General features: G+C 41.6%; 1 protein-coding gene across 1 annotated transcript in view; it reads left to right on the forward strand.

The window, feature by feature from the left end:
• Window positions 1–341: 341 nt before the first annotated feature.
• LGSN (lengsin, lens protein with glutamine synthetase domain) overlaps window positions 342–19,027 on the forward strand; it is a 67,789-nt gene continuing 49,103 nt past the window's right edge. The window contains exon 1 of the mRNA XM_040060398.1: window positions 342–454. Coding sequence (XP_039916332.1) covers window positions 342–454 — 113 coding nt within the window. The remainder of the gene's footprint in view (window positions 455–19,027) is intronic.

Raw genomic sequence — 19,027 nt, forward strand, 5'->3', positions numbered from 1 at the left:
TTATCTCCTGAGAGGGCAGAAAGGATAGCTGGAGTGAAAACCTCTTACAAGATTTCAGCTAAATAAATCCATTTCTTTGAGTGAAGAAGTGTTAAGTGGCATTTGAGTCAATCTAAACCTCATAAATCTATCAATGTGCAAACACTACAAACGAGAACATTATTTTCTCTCATTTATTTGTTTGCCTTTTTTGTGAGAAAGCTGTAATTTTTAACGATTTAATTTGTATTCTGTCTGATTGTGTAGCAGGCTATTGAATTTAAGTATCATTAGGTTAGAATTTTCCCCGCTGGTAAATACAGTCATTTATACACAATTAGCTGCTTGCTGCTGTCTTTCAGATGCTGATCACCATGAAATCTAACCCCCAAACCATGTCTGTGCAAGCAGTTCCTGCCATCCCCCCACTGCTGCCTGTTATTCTGGACCTCAGATTTCATAGCCCCATTTCAGCACTAAGTAAAGGATTGACATTGTTGACAAACTTACAGCTGTCTGGTGCCTGAATTACAGTGATGCTGCACAGTAAGTACAAACTGGCAGAAAGAATCTCAGTCACATCTCAGACTGTCTGGAATTTAACAGGTATCAAGAGATTGTCTCTTGCCAATATATTTAGCAACAAAAACTTGCTGAACTATTATTAAACAGCCCTATGTGTTCTGTTCTCATTGAACCTTGTAGGTATGGATTTGTCAGTGTTGAAACCACCTAAACTTGATCTATCTAAAATCCCTTCTGTGTCTGTATCTGGTTTATCATCTCTGTTATCTGAACAGCTAGTGATGGTTTCTGCAGAGCACAATACACCTCAGAATCCACGTCCTGCAATCTGCCTGTCTTCCAAGCAAGACTATATAACAACATCGATGAAAAACAATTACAGTCACCAAAATAATTATTACCATATTTAAATTTCTCACAATAGTCAAGGAGGAAGCACACTCTAATGAAAATGATGCAGAAAAAAAAATTGGTTACACAGCTTGGAAAAAATAAAATGTTTATTATTAGAAAGAAGTCTCAGTAGTACTGTCTTTTTTGAGCTAGTTATGTGGCCTCACCTTGAGTGCTGTGTGCAGTTTTGGTTGCTGCAATATAAGAAAGATGTTAAAATACTGGAGAGCATCCAAAGGTGGTGACCACTGACAGGACCTGAGGGAATGGCCTGAATTTGTGTCAGGAAAGATTTAAGTCAGATACTAGAAAAATGTTGTGCACCCAGAATGTGGTTGGGCACTGCAAGGCTTCCCAGGGAAGTGATCACAGCACCAGACCTGACAGAGTTAAGAAGTGTTTGGACCATGCTCCCAGGGCTCATGGTGTGATTCTTGGGGATGGTGTTCTGCAGGGCCAGGAGTTGGACTCTATGATCCTTGTAGGTCTCTCATATCTCATATTCCGTGATTCTGTGGTTCTATGATGGGTTTTTAATAGTTTCTAAATCCTTCACTATGCTTAGGAGGCACCCTATAAACTAAGCATTAGTAATAAAGACTTGAAAGAATCTCTGCTTCTTTTTCCTTTTCCTGCCTACCCTATCACCTTCCCTTGGCTATTCAACAGCACAATGCCTTCTTATCTATTAGGAAAACACATACAAAAAGAATAGGCAAAATTCCAGTTCAGCCTCATCACTGAAAGTCATGAAGTCTACTAACATGGGCTCCATTCATATCCCCTCCACTAATACCTATCTTGTCACTTGCTATGGTCTAGATTGGAGCTCTTCTATGGAAAGGGGAAATGGTCTGAAATTTTCATTCCCTACACTACTTAAAATTAGACAAGGGCCTCAGTCCTGAAAACTGGTTAGGTGCAGTGAATAATCCTGAATAGTGTCAATAATTTTTAGAAAATTACTCTACTGTTACATTACTGAGGGTTTACAGAAGTTCATCCTAAGGTCTTGCATACAAGATTGCCAGCACCAACCTTACACACAACATCAAAGCAGTAATTTCATCACTAGCTTCAACCACTATCCAATCACTATCCAGCCACTAACAAAAAGTCTAACCATGACATTTTTTAAAAAATATGCTCGTTTTAGCATGAGTGAAGTTTATGCTTCCAACAAAAAAATAGTTTAATTCTTGTGTTGAAGTATGAGAACAACTTTGTTCGATCTGTCTAGCTTACTGATCTGTCTCTGACAGTGGCTACTAGTAGATATTTCAAGAAAGACAAGGACATAATTATTTTTTCCCATGATCATAAGTTTCACCAGTCTGAGGCTTTAAGACTTTCAGAACAGAGATCTTGAATTACTTCCTTGAATTACTTCATCCATTAATTTTGTCTAATTGCTTTCTGAGCCTATTTATATTTCTGGCATCCGCAACATCCTATAGCAATGAGTATTACAGTTTTTTAATGTGTCACATGAAAAGATACTTCCTTTTGTTCTGAACCAGTTGCCTGGCAATTTCATTGTGTTCCACCTTGTCTTTTTTATGGGAAACAATCAGCATTTATTCCTTATTCACCCTCTTTAACAGTTTCTGTATACTCCTAATTTCTTTTTTTTTTTTTTCTTTCTTAATTCTCTCCGATTTCCCCACTTTTTTTCCATAAATCTTAGTTTATTTAATTCCAGATCTCCAATTATACTTATTTTCTGATTTTACTGTGTCTCTTTGAAGTAGGATCACCCTGTTTCCATTTTATTCTTTACTGGTTTCATAATAGTTCTTGATATTCTATTTTTAGCTTTGATAATTTCTTAACATTAAAACTGTGTTTTCAGAGAAATTTACATAGGATCTACTTTCAGGATCACCTTCTTCATGGTCATTTGAAGTCTAGTATTTATAAGTTTAAGTTTGTCCCCTTATGATTTGTTCCCCTTCACAATGATAAGTATGGTGTGGTGGTGCAGAACTGTTTTATTAGATTTTTGTAAGAAGTTTATGTTATGGTTCGTTTCACTGTATCCCCAATTCTGTATCCCTTTTGTGTTGTCTGTATAATATGGTATTTTGTGTCAGTCATCCCATACCTCACATGACATGTAACATCCCCTCTGCCCCAACCCCCCTCTCTGGGGCAGCTTGCCTATCACTCCCAGGGTCCCTCCCAGATTGTGAAATCTCCGTGAGAGAGCTTCAGGTGATAGGCAGCCTGGGGGGAATTCCTTTGGCTCTGGATTTTAGTGGTCTGAAGCTTGGGGGTGGGCACACCTTGTTACCCCCTGAAACCCCTGATTTGTGGTCTTTTTTGTATCCTCCCTGGGACCCTCCCCCGCTTATAGGGGGTGGGAGGGAGGAGCAAACTCTCTCAGCCGCCAGGTTCTCAGCCTGGAAACTCTCTCAGCCGCCAGGTTCTCAGCCTGGAAACTCTCTCAGCCGCTGGGTTCTCAGCCTGGAAGCTCCGAGCCGCTCGCCTCGGAGCTTGGAGATCTCTGCTAATAAACATCCTTTAACCTGCTAAGCTGAGAGCCAGCCTTTTCTCTTCTGCTGCTGTTGACTGTCACCTTTGGGTCCAGCTGCCAAGCCGAGAAGCCAAAACGAACTGGAAACTTTGTGTCCGTGTTGACCCGAGCTAGCTGGGAGTCCGCTCCCACCCGGAGCGGGGACACAACCGGACATAGTATGGATTTGCTTTCATGAATGATGAATTTTATTTGCCCCTCTATCACGCATATACAGGGGTATATAAGACCATTCTGCAACTTGTCATTTCCGGTGCTGATTCTTTTAATTAATTTTGTTCCTTTTGGAGATTTTTTTCCTCACTTTTTATTTCGTAACCAGATAATTTAGGAATATGTTTAATATCATATATTTAAACACAGATACTCTTCTGGCACCTTGCTTCTTTGTGAAAAATCTGCCATTTCATTTCTAGTATTAGCTGATCTTTGACCAGTTAGCATGAGAGGAATTTCCTTCTTCCTCTCTTGACACTGAACTTCTTTAAAAGAGTCTTTTTGATAGAATCTTTTCAAAAGCTTCTTGAAAATCTAAATTCATTGAGGAGATTTGTTGTAATGCAATAATTGGGTTTATATCTCATCGGATTTGTAATTTTTTTTCTATATATCTGTCCTTGCCCAGCAGTGCCCATCCCCCACACTGAAATGTAACCCAACTCTGTTCCCCTCCCGCTTCTCCCTTATTGGGTGGTGCCTCTGGGCCCTGCCTCTGGGCCCTGCCCCTTGGGGGAAAAAGCCACGACAGGGGAGGGGCCAGGTCTCTTTGGCACTGGCGAGCCATTGGGACAGTCCAGCAAAACAGAGCAGGACTTGAGAATAAAAGCTGTAAAATCCCATCTGAAGCCAGAGAGCAGACTCTGTTACTTTTGCCATTGGCAGTCGTCTAGTCTCGTGGGGAACTACTATAGAGACTAAATACTGATCCATTGAGATAATTATTGTTCATGATAATAGAAATAATTTATAGTTCTTGGTTGGGGATAGAATTCAGCCATGCTTATATTCCTGAAAAGTCCTGACTTTACACCAGCCAGACTCTAATTTATCATGAAGAAAAGCTCAAGGAAGTAGCAGAAAGCTTTTTTTTTTAGTATCTCCAAGCAATGTGTTGACTTCCTGTCTGTGATTCAGTGGCCTAAACAATCCTGTAGGTGATTATCATGAGAGGATGAAAGACAGGAAATGTAATTTTTAAAATCATGACTCGGATAGGAAGTATCTAGAGATTTACAGTAACTACCAATGTAGAGGACTTGGCTATCACTGTAACCAGAAATGAATGTCAATATGTGCATCACTGCAACTAATATATCTTGATTATTAACAGAAGTTTCCTAAGATTGATCAGCTTCATAGAAAACTACCCTTAAAAAGGTCTCTTCAGATTTATGGGAAGCTAGCCTGATTGAGATTCTGATAAATCTCTTCCCACTTTCTTGGAACCAGAACTACAGTTTCTGTATTTTATATTCTTGGCTCCACAAAATACTGTGTTTACCCAACAGAGATATTTTTTTCCCCTGTAGGCCTCTCTTGATCTCTTTTATTTCTCTTTACCTTATGGAGTAGACATTCTGGTGCACATTGATAAAAGTAGCCCATTTGGGATCATGGGATAACAGAAAAGCAGAGATGTCATAAAAATGTGCATATATATGGTCTTAGCTGCAGGAAATAGGTACCAAGTGTACCTTGACTTCACTGTGCAAAAGCAGCATGCTTGATTCACAGCAGGAAAAATTTTGGAGACCTGTAAGTATTCACATGTATTGTTCTCTCAGAACAGTGTCCAGAATTCCAGAAGTTTTTACAGTGGAATATTTTCTAACCCAATTACAAGCATAAGCAGCTCAGCAGTTCAGTCTGCAATAGTTTGAATCTATAACTGAGTAACTTTTGCCCTCATACTTGTTACTGGTATTTTTGGAGTATACAAACTGACTTTAGAGTTACCTCGTTTCTTAAATAACATCTGACATCCATGACTGCTGCTGGCCTGGACTCTGTCAAGCTATGCCTTTGACCTCATTATATTTACTTCTGGGACCAGTAAATCCCAAGATTTAAACTACACTTTATCTTCTTCCTGCCAGAAGTAACTATAACAGAGCCTAAGGTATTAAGGGTCCAAAAGCCTTAATTTGCCCGGAATTTTCCTCCTGCTGTGAGAAGCTGTGCTGTGAGCTCCCTGCCCTTCAGTCAGGTACAGAGGCTATGGATAGATCAGACCCACTAGCCTGTGGATGATTTGTGGGAATTAGGCAAACACATATAGGAGCACAGGAACAGAAAGTAAGTAAAGGTCCCAACAAAAATAGTCATAATTTTTCCATTTCAGATTTCAGGGAATTTATCATCATTAATTATTTTATTAATATTATTTATAATAATTGTTATCTTTTAAGTTATTGCAGGGCTGATGCTACAGTACGTCTAAAAGTTGTGCAAACCCAGGAAAGGATAATTTCTATCCATCCTGCTGTGTAGTTTTCCCCACGAGACTAGTCGGCTGCCAATGGCAAAAGTAAGAGTCTGGCTCTCTGGTACCAGGTTGGATATTACAGCTTTTATTCTCAAGTCCTGCTCTGCTTGCTGGAGACCTTTCCCAATGACTCCCCGATGCCAGAGAGACCTGGCCCCTCCCCCGCCGTGGCTTTTTCCCCCAGGGGGCAGGGCCCAGAGGCAGGGCCCAGAGGCACCACCCAATAAGGGAGAAGCAGGAGGGGAACAGAGGTTACATTTCAGTGTGGAGGATGGGCACTGCTGGGCAGGGACAGATCACATGATACATAGAAAAAACATTACAAATGAGATGAAATATAAACCCAATTAATGCATTACAACATTTCCCCTTTTCTTATTAAATTAAGAAGGAGGAAGGCTCGGTTTGTGGGAGATGCTCAGACAGACCTTGAGTACCTTTAAAGTTGCAAAAGAAAAATTACCTTTAGTGCAAACTGTTTAGAAAGACACTGTCAGGGAATAATGATAATTAGAAGGAGAAGGTTCAGTGCTTTCTCCTCTTCCAGGCAGCACTGGCCACTTGTGGGCCCTCTGCAGGGGGTTTTGCAGTTTTAGGGATGAAAGGTTTCACCCACTCAGCTGGCACCCACTTGAGATCTAGGGGAGTGGACACATAGGCGTACCCACGACCCCAGGTGACCTGATCATGAGGACTTTTTGTTTCTCTGGTCGCTGGATCCTTTACTATCATTTCTGGTGACTTTTGCTGAAAGGCACAACTGGTTAAAGTAGGATTATTTAGTTTAACATTTACATTTTCTAGTTTCTTTGAAAAATTCCCTTTGGACCTTTGAGACCTCCCGCCCCCATTGTCCCAAAAGTCCAGAAATTGCTTCTTTAAAGGGCATTGAGATGCCCAATGTCCAGCCTGATCGCACAGGAGACACGTTGTTCCTCTCTTGGGCGGTGGCCATGGCACAGGTACAGGAAGCACGGTATCTGCAGCAGCAGCTTTTTGTGGCAGCTTGACTTTGGAACTGTGGTTTTGATGAGTTTTTATGAAGGGAATCTTCCTGACACACACCTGGAGCATGTCATGTAAAGTTGGAGCTGGTTCTATGGACAGGCTGAGGATAGCTGCCTTGCTCATCTGCATCGGCCAGAGCCATCTCCCGCAGGACCTGTTCCTGGGCTCCTTCATTCTTAACCTGTAACTCGATAGCTCAGGTTAATCGCTCCACAAATGGTACTAAAGGTTCTGAAGGAAGCTGCTCTATTTTACTATAAGGTTGGAAAGACTTATCGGGCTGGGTTGCTAATTGAATTGGCAGATTCTTATTACCAACAGCGGCTTCAGGATTTTGCCAAAGCTCTGAAAGCAAATATTTTTGGAGGTCAAAGGGAACTGTAGTATTTCTTGCTAAATTTGCTTTTAAACGGTTGCAAAAGTATTCTCTTTCATATTTAAATTTGGCCTGAGCTTTGCATAAACCCTGAATCGCTTGCTGGGGGAAGGGGTCCCAATTACTGTGGACAGCCCCCCGTCTTTTTGACTGTTGATACGTGAAAGGAGTGGCAGAAAAGTCAGGATCGCTTCCTGCTTCTGGGTTCCCGGCTCCCCCCCCACCTCCCTCTGGGGCGCGGGAACCGGGACTGTGGGCAGGGAAACCGTGGGAACCAGGGGCAGGGAGGGGCTGGAGGGTTGAGTCACATGGGGAGGAGTTGGAGGGCAGAGGTTTGAGGGTAGGGGGCAGAGTCAGAGGAGAGGGCAGTGCTGGGGGCAGCACCGAAAAGAAGGAAGGGTCTGGGGAGAAGAAGGGATTGCCGGAAGGAGGGACAGACAAAGGGAGAGACTCCTCATGGCTTGGGAGCACACGGCTTCAGCCATTTTGGACAAAGGAATCCCCTCCATCTTGTGACCCCCCCCCCCCCACCTGGGGACCACTAAGATGGGAGGTTTGAGCACTCGGACTGCCTGCAAAGGTACAAGCTGGGGAAAATTCACAAAGAACTGGCATTTTTCCTTTTTATTTTGCTTTTGCAATGCAAACTTAATTTTTAAGCTATAAAAGGCAAAATTTGCATCTTCTTTGTTTTTAGAGGAGCCAGATTCAACTATTTTTTTTGTTATAGCCTCCCAAAATCCTGGGGAGCTTATTTGCTCTAATGATAAGTGTGGAAACTGAGAAAACAACCACAGAGTTAATTTTTTCAGCTGTTTCTTTGAATAATGGGTCTCGACATTATTCAAGGTATATAAAATGTGGTAATAGACTCTTTTGTGAGGTACAGACAGCCTTCAACCCATTTTTTGGCTCAGATTTTGAGTTTCTGTGTCCTCTTTGTTGTGACTGAGAAACTGAAAGGAAAAAAACTCGCTGGAGAGGAAAAAAAAGCCAAAAGGGAAAACAGTTTCCTTTTCCACCCCCCTCAAGGCTGCCGAAAGAAGCTGCTATTAAAGCACTTTGAAGGTTTCCTCTGAAAGCAAAACCTTCCCCAAAAAAGAAAAAAAAAAAAAAAAACTTTTCCCTGAGGAACATTGCCCCTGAAAAAGATCTTCCCTTAGAAAACCAAAAGTTGTACTCACCAAAATTCCAGCAATCCTTTCCTTTCTTTCCCAATCACTCCTTTTGCCTGAGACTGACCCTTTTTGGTGCAAAAAGAGCTTCCAGTCTCAGTTCCCAGGGTAATATTTCCACGAACATGTGGTCACCTTCTCTGGGAGCTGCTTGCCATTCGGGGAGCTTCTTTGCAGCACTCCAATGGGTTTTTTGAGTCCACGGGAGAAAACTGTAGCCCTGGCCTGTAGAATCCTGTGTTTTGGAGACTCCACAGTGAACGCCAAGCCTGACGGGTCTGTGTCTGCGTGGGTGGGCTACGTTTCATGACTCACGTACCTGCGTGAGATTCCTTGGCCACGTGTTCCCCAAGTGGTTCTTCCAGCTTTTTGGGAACCTTTTGTGGCTTCGAGCTGCACGTAAGGTGCCAGTTGTTGTATTTCCCCATGAGACTAGTTGGCCGCCAATGGCAAAAGTAAGAGTCTGGCTCTCTGGCACCGGGTTGGATATTACAGCTTTTATTCTGAAGTCCTGCTCTGCTTGCTGAAGACCTTTCCCGATGACTCGCTGATGCCAGAGAGACCCAGCCCCTCCCCAGTCGTGGTTTTTTCCCCCAGAGGCAGGGCCCAGAGGCAGGGACAAGACATCACCCAATAAGGGAGAAGTGGGAGGGGAACAGAGGTTACATTTCAGTGTGGGGGATGGGCACTGCTGGGCACGGACAGATCACAAGATACATAGAAAAAACATTACGAATGCGATGAAATATAAACCAAATTAGTGCATTACAACACTGAAAAAACATTATGAATGCGATGAAATATAAACCAAATTAATGCATTACAACACTGCTGCAGTCTGCTTTCAGCCCACTCTGGACGGTGGTATGAGCAACAAATTATTCTGCTCATGCCTTTTCTGGAAATAAAGCATTTGGAGAATGAAAGCAGATCATTTCACTGGTCTGTGAAGACTGAAGACAATAGAGATCCTGCCCCCATAGAGTAATAATTAAGTTGTGTGCTGGGAGAAGAGTGACCTGAATTTTGAAGTGCTTCTGCGATGAATGTTAATATTAGAGTATCATAGGCAGTAGATGTAAATCACCTCTGGAAAAGTGTCAGTGCTTAGAGCTCTGGTTGATCTCTTGTTTTCCTAAAAGAGTGTTTATGCCTCCTTTGTCATATTCCCTCATGCATTTGTGTTTTGTGGCCAAATGACTATATTCTTCTGTGTACTATGACAACTATAGCAAAAATGATGGCAAGTACCCTTTTTATCAAGTTAGTTCATTGTTTGGTGTTTAAGGTACAATCCAAAACTACTTGGACTTAAATTTTCTCAAGTAGCTGAGGGTGCTGATGTTGGACCTCTACCTTCCTCAAAGAAATGTGGCATCAAATTGATGTTCATGCAAAAAATTGAAAGGAGAGATTTGTGTCCTCAGTTTGGTTTTCCATATAAGCCTCTGCCTAGTTTTTAAAAATGTGGCTTTAAAAACAAGCCATCCATGGGAAAGCCTTAGCTTTTGATCTCTGAGGACAGATTAACTCAACTGCTGATTTAAGAAAGAAATCAAATCTTCAAAGAAGATACCAGACTGCCTTATTTTAGAAAACAAGTGGTTCTTTTTGGCCGACTCTGGAAAACTTTTTAGCTTACATTGGGGTTGGGGGTAATTCCATTTTCTCTATTTCTACCTTTTTCTATAGGCTATTTACAAATTAAGGGTATCTAGTGGACCAGATATTTACTGTGGTGATCAGATACTTAAGCAAGACACTTATGTTTATCTTCTGTAAATGTTAAAGGTTTGTGACTAATTGTTGGGGGTTAAGTTTTCCTGTGGAATTTTTCCCCCCATAAGTTGCTAAGAGACTAAATACTGATGCTTAAAGGGTGCTTGACCCATACAAAAGAAGTAGATCACTTAGTTTAGGGGGGAGGAAAAGGCTCCCGGGAGCTCAGGGTTGTGGTTGCTCTGCTCTCGGTTTTCGGGGTGTGGCGGTGCAAGAAGTGTTTTGTTAGGTTTTTATAAGAAGTTGATGTTATGGTTCATTTCACTGTATCCCAGTTCTGTAACCCTTTTGTGTGTTCTGTATAATAAGGTGTTTTGTGTCAGTCTTCCCACCCCACACCTGACTTGTAACATCCCCTCTGCCCCAACCCCCCTCTCTGGGGCAGCTTGTCTATCACTTTGAGGAGCCCTCCCAGGTTGTGAAATCTCAGGGAGAGGGCTTCAGGTGATAGGCCCCCTGGGGGGAATTCCTTTAGCTCTGGATTTTAGTGGTCCGAGGCTTGGGGGTGGGCACACCTTGTTACCCCCTGAATCCCCTGATTTGTTGTCTTGTTGTAACCCCCGCCCAGAACCTGCTTATAAGGTGGAGGAGGGAGATTCAAACTCTCTTGCTCTCTGGCCCCCCTGGCCTGAGGTTTGGACCAGCTGCAGACTTCCCGCATCTTTTAACCTGCTAAGCTGAGAGCCAATCTTTTCTTCTGCTGCCGTTGCTGTCACGACACTATTGGGTCCAGCTGCTGCTGAGAAGCCATTAACCTGCGTGCCCATCCGAACTGAGAACATCTGTGGCTGAGTTGACCTGAGTTAGCTGGAGGTCGGCGCCCGCCCGGTGCAGGGACAGAACCAGACATATCCGGGGAGGATGGTCAGTCGGGCGACTGCTGGCTGCGTGAGGAGTCCACAGTTAACAGAGGGTCTGGTCCTGAGAATTCTATCATCTGCTGGAGTGCCCAAGAATTCAGAGCTCTTTGCCTGCCCTGCTGGAGCTGGGTCAGCCCGGGTCCAGCCGCCGTGGCTTCTTCAGCACCGCTCACTTTGCCCACCGGGACACCCCCCTGCCTGCCGGGACAACCCGCCATTTCCAGCCATCAGCCTGGAGTTTCCACTGTTTCAGCTCAGTGCTCTTGGGGTCCCAAGAGATCAGACTGCCCGGGGCTTGTGAGACAAAGCCCCTTGGGGTTCTGGTTCTGGTTATTATTATTATTATTATTGCTGTTGTTGTTTGTCTGTCCTGTTGTCTTTGCTAGTAAAGGACTGTTATTCCTTTCCCCATAGCTCTGACTGAAAAGGTTTTTTTAATCTTCCAAATTATAATAACTTGGAGGGAAGGGATTGGAATTCCCCATTCCTAGAGAGGCCCGCCTCTCCCTAGCAGATACCTGTCTTTTCAAACCAAGACACTAATATATATTTCCTCCCCCAAATTCACAGATTTGTAGAATTTGAGAGTGTCTCAAAGATACCTGTGTTCCCAGTTCATCTCAGAAAAGCAGAGTATCTCCTGTAAAACTCACATTCGTTGGCTGCTTCTCTTCAGACATAGCAGACATGTATATATTTTCCATTATTGCTAAACACTGCCTTAGCCAGTCAGCAAGTGGGGACATTGAGTAATGCCAGGTCGGATCCTAGGGCAATCAAGAAAATATTTTTGTCTTAAATGCAGTGCCAGGAATTCTTATTACTAGAAATGTTTGAAGGGAAAGAAATAAAACAAAAAATCATACTAGTTGAATTTTACACTGAGTGGAAACAGTGTTCCAGAAGTATCACTGACGATAAATATCCAAAGGGGGTTTCTGACAATTAGGTATGATTCTCAACTGAAGAATTAAGCAAAAATGATGGAGGTTCATTTTGTTGCCTTTTGTTAACATATAATTTGACTTCTTTTGTCTTTCCTTTTCCATTTTCCCCCACAACTTACTGTATTCAATAAACTGTATTTATTATAGTGCCTTGTGCTATGTTTAAAGAACTTTTGCTAAGGTAAAACATGGCTTTGTGTTTTATACTTGCAGGGCACCAGCAGCATAGACCTTAACTGAAACATCTATAAGGGATAGATGATATTAATAATTTAATACATGGCAGGATAAGAAATTATGTCCGGTGTTGATCTATCTATCTATCTATCTATCATCTATCTATCTATCTATCTATATCACTAAGATATAGAAGGTTTTAACCTTCATTTAGAAGGCTTTCAAGATAGATAAAATGTATTGTCAGATTAAACTTTCTACTGTCAAACTTGTAAGATGTTTTTGATAACAATGATACTGGTACAGCCCTGGCACTGAATATTTTTTACTTGTAGGAAAGCTGCAATAGACTTGTAATAAGTGTTGCTGCTGCTTCATGATGAGACATGTGAGAGCCCTAAAAACATGAATTTACCTTCATGGATCTCATGAACCTTCCATGGGACCATTACCCTTTTCCCCAGGGACCCCTCCCCTTTACTTCTCCTGAGCCTGAGCTGTGCAGCAGGTGTGCCTGTCTTCTGGATGGACCTTAGACCTGTGCTGTAGGTGCTGGTGTCCTGGACCCCTCAGATGCCTACCTGATCCTATCTCTTTTGCTCCTGTGTGGCCTCTAGGTCTGGTACATCTCATGCTGAGTCTGTGGCTATTGAGGATCCCTGCTCCCATAGGGCTGTATCCTACTGATGGGATGCTCCCTATGCTGGGGCCACCCCGGGCTCCCAGCTCACCTCTCTGTGTTGGCTGTGTTTCAGTGCACCTGACCAGAGGTTTCATGTCTGTTTGTAGCTGGCACTGGTAATTTCAAGGGGAATTTTTTGGCCAGAATCGGGGGAAAAAAAAAAAAAAAAAAAAGTGGATGCGTTTTATTCACAGAATGCTTAAATGCCACTTTTTATTGACTAATTCTTTTCTTTGCATAATCTAATACTGTCATGTTCAAACATTAGATTAGGTATTTCCATCTGAAAGGAAAAAAAGTAATAAAAAGTGTAATAAAATTAATCAGGCAGTGTTCTGCAGAGCTCTGTGTATGCTGTCCAGGGATGTGGCTATGGCAGAAGCACTTATAAGTATTCAGATCTGGATGATGAAGAAAGCTTCTCTAAAGTAATTTCTTTGACCACCAGAAACAGTGGTGTTTCTTCAGTACCGTTTTGCTTTTCTCTAATCCATTTCTGCATCAGTAACTCTGACTGCTTTGTTCTGCCTTAAAGCCTGGAGTGCACCATGCCTGATGGGGTCATGTATGTGCAGGTGACTTAGAAAGTGATACCCCAACTTTGCATCACCATGTAATTCCTGGAAGGGAAGTTTCTTCTACCTTGTACTGTCACAGCCCATGAATATGACTACATGCGGTCCCATTTCCATTAATAAACCAAGGAAAAAAAAAAATCAAAGAACTTACAGGAATGGGAAATGGTTGTTAAGGGAAAAAAAAAAGTTTTCTTTACTGACCTCAGAAAGGTACTCAAAACACATTTCAATACAAATCTTTTGCCTGCAGAAAACTCAGACTCTTTGGATGAGGAACATAAATTTCATGAAAGGCATCAATCAGGCTGCGGGAAAATGTGTCTTCTGAACCTTTCTCATCTGAAGCCATTAATGGCCCCACATGTGCTATTTAGTTCTCTATGAGGTGGCTGCCAAAACACTTGTGCAATCAATTTCTAATCTACTTTCAGATGAGACTGACAAGACAGCCCATGAGAGAGGTGATACAAGCCCAAACACCTTTGTCTGAAGTCTACTGGGGATTGCTCACAGGTTTCACCAACAGCCTCCTACAGACTGACAGACAGACTGACGACCAACATGGGACTGCCAATGTTTTCAACAATCTAACAAAAGATCACTGCTGTCTAATGTGTTAGATTCGTAATGCAACCTTTTCACTGTCCTGTACTTTGTGACTTAAACTATAGTATGTATGTTTCAGATGTGGTGTAATATACTAAAATAAAAATATACTTCCCTATGTTCCCTAGCAAACTAGGTGGTGATGATTAATCTGTGCTTCAGACTCTCACTAAGAACAGTTCTGAATTTACAGCTTAACAGATGTGTCAAGCAGAAAATAAGCTACATCAAAGTAGAATATTAAACAACAGTTATCTTGCATTTTGATTTAAGTAAATTTTAACTGCCAATTGCTCATCCTCCAGTTTTCTCAATATCACTTGTCTGGTGAAATGTATGAATCTGACTCCTAATTTAAGATGTCTAGATGGGGAACAAATATTTTTACCTCCTTCTTTGTTGTGTATATGAATACTTGACATGTATAAATACATATCAGATGCTTTTACATACAAAACTAGAATATTTGCTTGTCTATTGTGTTCCACATGTGTTTATAAATAATAAAGTATCGGGACATTTATCAAATATTCCATACATTTCACCAATGCAAACAATCTGATTTACCACCTGCAGTAGGATTTGGATAGACTGGGTTGATGTACCAAGACAAACAGTATGAGGTACCGTAAGACCAAGTACTGCATCTTGCACTTGTATCAGAACAACCCCAGGCAGCACTACAGGCTGACAAAGCCTGGAAAGCTGCCCAGCAGAAAAGCCCTGGGAATGCTGGTCAACAGCAGCTGAACATGAGCCAGTGTGTGCCCAGGTGGCCAAAAAGGCCAATGGAATCCTGGCCTGTATCAGTAATAGAGTGGCCAGCAGGTCCAGAGGAGAGATTGTCCCTCTGTTCTCACCAGCAATGGTGAGGTCATACCTCAAATCCTGTGTGTAGTTCTGGGCCTTTCACTGCAAGAAAGACATTGAGGGGCTGGAGTGAGTCCAGAGGAGCACAAGTCCTCTGAGAAGCAGCTGAGGGAGCTGGTGTTGTTTAACCTGGAGGAGAAGAGGCTCACGGGAGACCTTTCCATTCTCTACAGCTGCCTGAAAGGAGGTTGTAGCCAGGTGGGGGTCAGCCTCTTCTCCCAGGCAGCCAGGACAGGACAAAGGAAATGGACCCAAGCTCTGCCAGGAGAATTCAGGCTGGCCATCAGGAAGAATTTCTTCATTAAGGGTTGTCTTAAGTTACAATGTAAAATGTACCCAGAAGTATATGTTCTATCACCATCTTTATAAACAATTAAAACCAGGTGGGGCAGTGTTCCTTATCTCCTTCATGACTCATCCCTGATAACTCCAAGGGATACCTTCTGTAAATTGGCCATTGAGTTTCACAGCATGACTGATAAAATTACATCTTTTGATTGTGAGATGCTCCACCCAGGGGGAGGAGCCAAGCATTCCTACCTGGATAAAAATCTGAGATTTGGAACATCACAATCAGCCTTATCCACTGAATTCCCAGAAGGTTGAGAGCTTCATAAATACCACTGGACCTTTAGAAGACATTTCTACAGGATCACTGCTTCAACAGAACCACATTTATCACTTTAGGAGGATTGCAGCTACCTTTTATTCAGATGGCTACCAACACCCTGACCAACAGGGTGTCAGGTTGTGTTCTGACTCTGTCAGTATTTCTGTATTATTGCATTTATTTAAATTTTCTTATTAAATTGTATTTCTGACTTGGGATCTCCCACTGGTTTGCTTTCAAACTAGTACAAAGGTGACCACGAATGTTGGAACAGGCTGCTGAGGGAGGTGGACACCATCCCATGGAGTGTTCAAGAAATACCTGGGCAAGGCGCTTAGTGCTGTGGTTGAGTTGAAAAGATGGTGTTTGGCCAAAGGTCAGACTTAATGATCTTGATGATCTTTTCCAACTTTAATGATTCTATAATTTTAAGATTATATGATTTCTTAAAAATTCTTCATTCAGTTGTTACATTTACACTTTATGTTGATAGAAGGTATCATACAACAATTTAGTTTGCAGTCCTACAGATGTCAAAGATGGCATGCCTATATTATCATGTGCAGGTAATACTTGTGATAATGCATTAGTGTTATTTTTAGTAACTACAGAAGTTGAAAGTGATTACACAGACAAAATTAATTTCAGAAAGTTAGCTGACCCTTATGCAGCTAATTCTCATAAGGGCCAATATTGGACTTAGTTTTTGGGTTTGTTTGGCATTTCACAGAAAGAAAATATCTCACCAGAGCTAAGTCAGATGGCATGCCTACAAGATGCCATTCAACTTCCTGCCTACCTACCCAAATAAAGCCTCAAAAAATAAGCTACAAAATTCTAATCAATCAACAGAGCAGACAAATATTTTCTAAGGTTTTTTTTCATTGTAGTCTAATTGAGAATTGATTGGTGTTTTAGACTATTTTACAGTGGACAGAAAAGACCACTCTTGATTTGTTGCCACCTGATACTGTTGCTAAATATCTTAGATGGGAGGTTGTTACTTTGCCACAACAATGGGCACATCATTGAGGAGCCAAGCTCTGGCAATTTTCCATTGTGTTTGTTATGTGAGCAAGAGTTGCTTTTTTATGTCTGAAGAAAAGTTAGAGTTTTCCTAAGATCTAAAAGTTATTTCCAGCAAGATAGACAATAGGCACAGCCTGGTCATCTACACTACACTTTGTCCCATGGCTGAAATTTTGTCATGGGGGACTCATTGCAGGCAGTCACCTTGGAATTTCCCAGCCCTGAACTGCATTTGAAGAAATACCTGCCTTTGTTCAACAGCTAGGTAATTAAAGCACTTGCCCAAGAAATGCAAGACCTTGGCCACCACCGTTGTTCTGCGAGATGCTGAAACTGTGTCTTCCTTGTCTCAGAGTCTGGGCAAGCAGCAGGCTGTCAGATAATCAACAGTGCAGATGAAGTTGGATAACTATGCCAAAGACTGCAAAAAATTCATGGACCCAGGAAAACAAAAACTCATGTAAAATGAGGAAATGTGTATTCCCAATACTGTTTGTGCTTTTTATCCCATGTCCCTTAAATGGGTACTGCAGAACTCAGATCAGGAACTGGGAAAATGCTGCTGCAGACATATGTGCCCTTGTGTTTGCCCTCTCAAGCCACTGCACACTGTAAGGCACCAAATGTGGGGAAATTTGGTATACACAAGGCCTGAGGGTCCTGTTTGTGTCCAGCAGCTGCAATATTCCTTGTTGGTGAGGTAATCTCAGTAGCATGAGAGGCCAGTTCTGGTCCAGGTACATTCAGCTCCAAAATCCAGATTATAGGGGGGTGGGATTGATTTTGACCACCCTGACTCTAGTGTGCTTGAATTTGTCCATGAACTGTTGTATTTCACAAACTATGTGCCATAGTGATGGACTTCATTGAAGCCCATGGGGAAAATGTTGTGAAAACAGATGTTAATAGTGCAGTTTATTACAGATACTGGCCTATTAAATTGGAGGACATTAGGTAATGAAGTAAATTATTAAGAAAAACGGACAATTCCAGGCATTCTCTTGGGGAGAAATCTATTTTCTGCTCAGCCACAAGCTCAGTAGGGGTGAAATAGGATCCATTTAATGCAGTTTGAAATGTAAAAGCACTCACTTGATCACATTGTATGAACTATATGTTCCAACACTGTTCAAAAATAAATATTGTTGAAATGCACAAGAAACACACTAACAACCTTTTACTCTGTGGGAATATTCAGCACCTTTTTGTGTAAAGAAGCAGTTTTATCACCTCAGGAAATTCTTCTAAAGCTAGTTACAGTTGTGTTGATGTTATGTTTGCCCTCATTAGCAAGCTAAGAGATGCTCCTTCTTAGCATTCAGAACCGATTCCAACACTTCTGTGAATAGATAATAATGAAGAGAAGATGTGAGAAAGAAGTTTTCCATCCTTAAAGAGGTAGTTTAGATATGAAGAGATTAATAGCTGTCACTGGGGAATCTGAACCAAAAATCAGTCTTCAAAACCTTCCCAGGTGATAACAGCACAAAGAAGTCAAAGCTAGATTATAATAAAAATAAAACAGTCTTGGAATCCACAATTATAATTTTTTTTGGTTTAGGTTTGGGGTTTTGCTTGTCAAAAGTAAATGGGCTTTGTACAACTGCATGTGCTGAGGTAATTCTGCATATATGGTGATTTTTTTTTTGAAACCTCCCTAATAACTTGAAAGTTCTGTGTGATTTCTACTACTCTGACAAAGCAGTAAACATTTCAAAAATAATTAAGCCCCAAGATTTATGCAAATAGATTAACAGTTAGAGGAGAGAAAGTCTGTTAATTAAAGACTGCAACAGGAATGTATACTCTATTAGAATGTGCATGAAAAAGGAATCTGAGGCCTGGAATGAAAAAGTTCATTTGGGCAGCATAGTTTTTGAAAAACAGTGTTTCCTGCGGCTTGTGTGGCCGAAGTCAAACAAGTTCAAGGCACAGATTTATATGGAAAACAGGCTTTATCAGCTTCAATGTTCACGAATATATATATATATATTACTTACTAAATAATTTATTCAATCATATTTTACAGCCTGATGTGGCTCTGCTTATGACTGGGTTGGGAGCAGAAATTCAGTACCACTGCAAGAAAGGCCAAGGCATTTAAGAGCCAGTCTAAAGCAGAAAGTCTGGGAAGTTATGTGAAAAGAAATTTGTGATGCGATTTGTAGTCCAGCAGCTAAATCAAATAGGTTTTGATAACAAGCATCCCTTATAGTGTGTCTTGTTCCAGTCTTTCTGTGGGTTGTTTTTAGTGGCTGTTACTTTAATATAAGATCTCTTAATCCTAATTATCCAGTCTAAAACTTTTCACTCTCCATGATGTATCATTTACAATGAAAGCCCCCATTGCTGGATCTTCAACTTCACAACTCTGAGGAAAAGCCTTTTCTTGACTGCTAAATCAGAAACTCT

The sequence above is a fragment of the Hirundo rustica genome, chromosome 3, assembly GCF_015227805.2.
Source record: "Hirundo rustica isolate bHirRus1 chromosome 3, bHirRus1.pri.v3, whole genome shotgun sequence".
NCBI classification, from domain to species: Eukaryota; Metazoa; Chordata; class Aves; order Passeriformes; family Hirundinidae; genus Hirundo; species Hirundo rustica.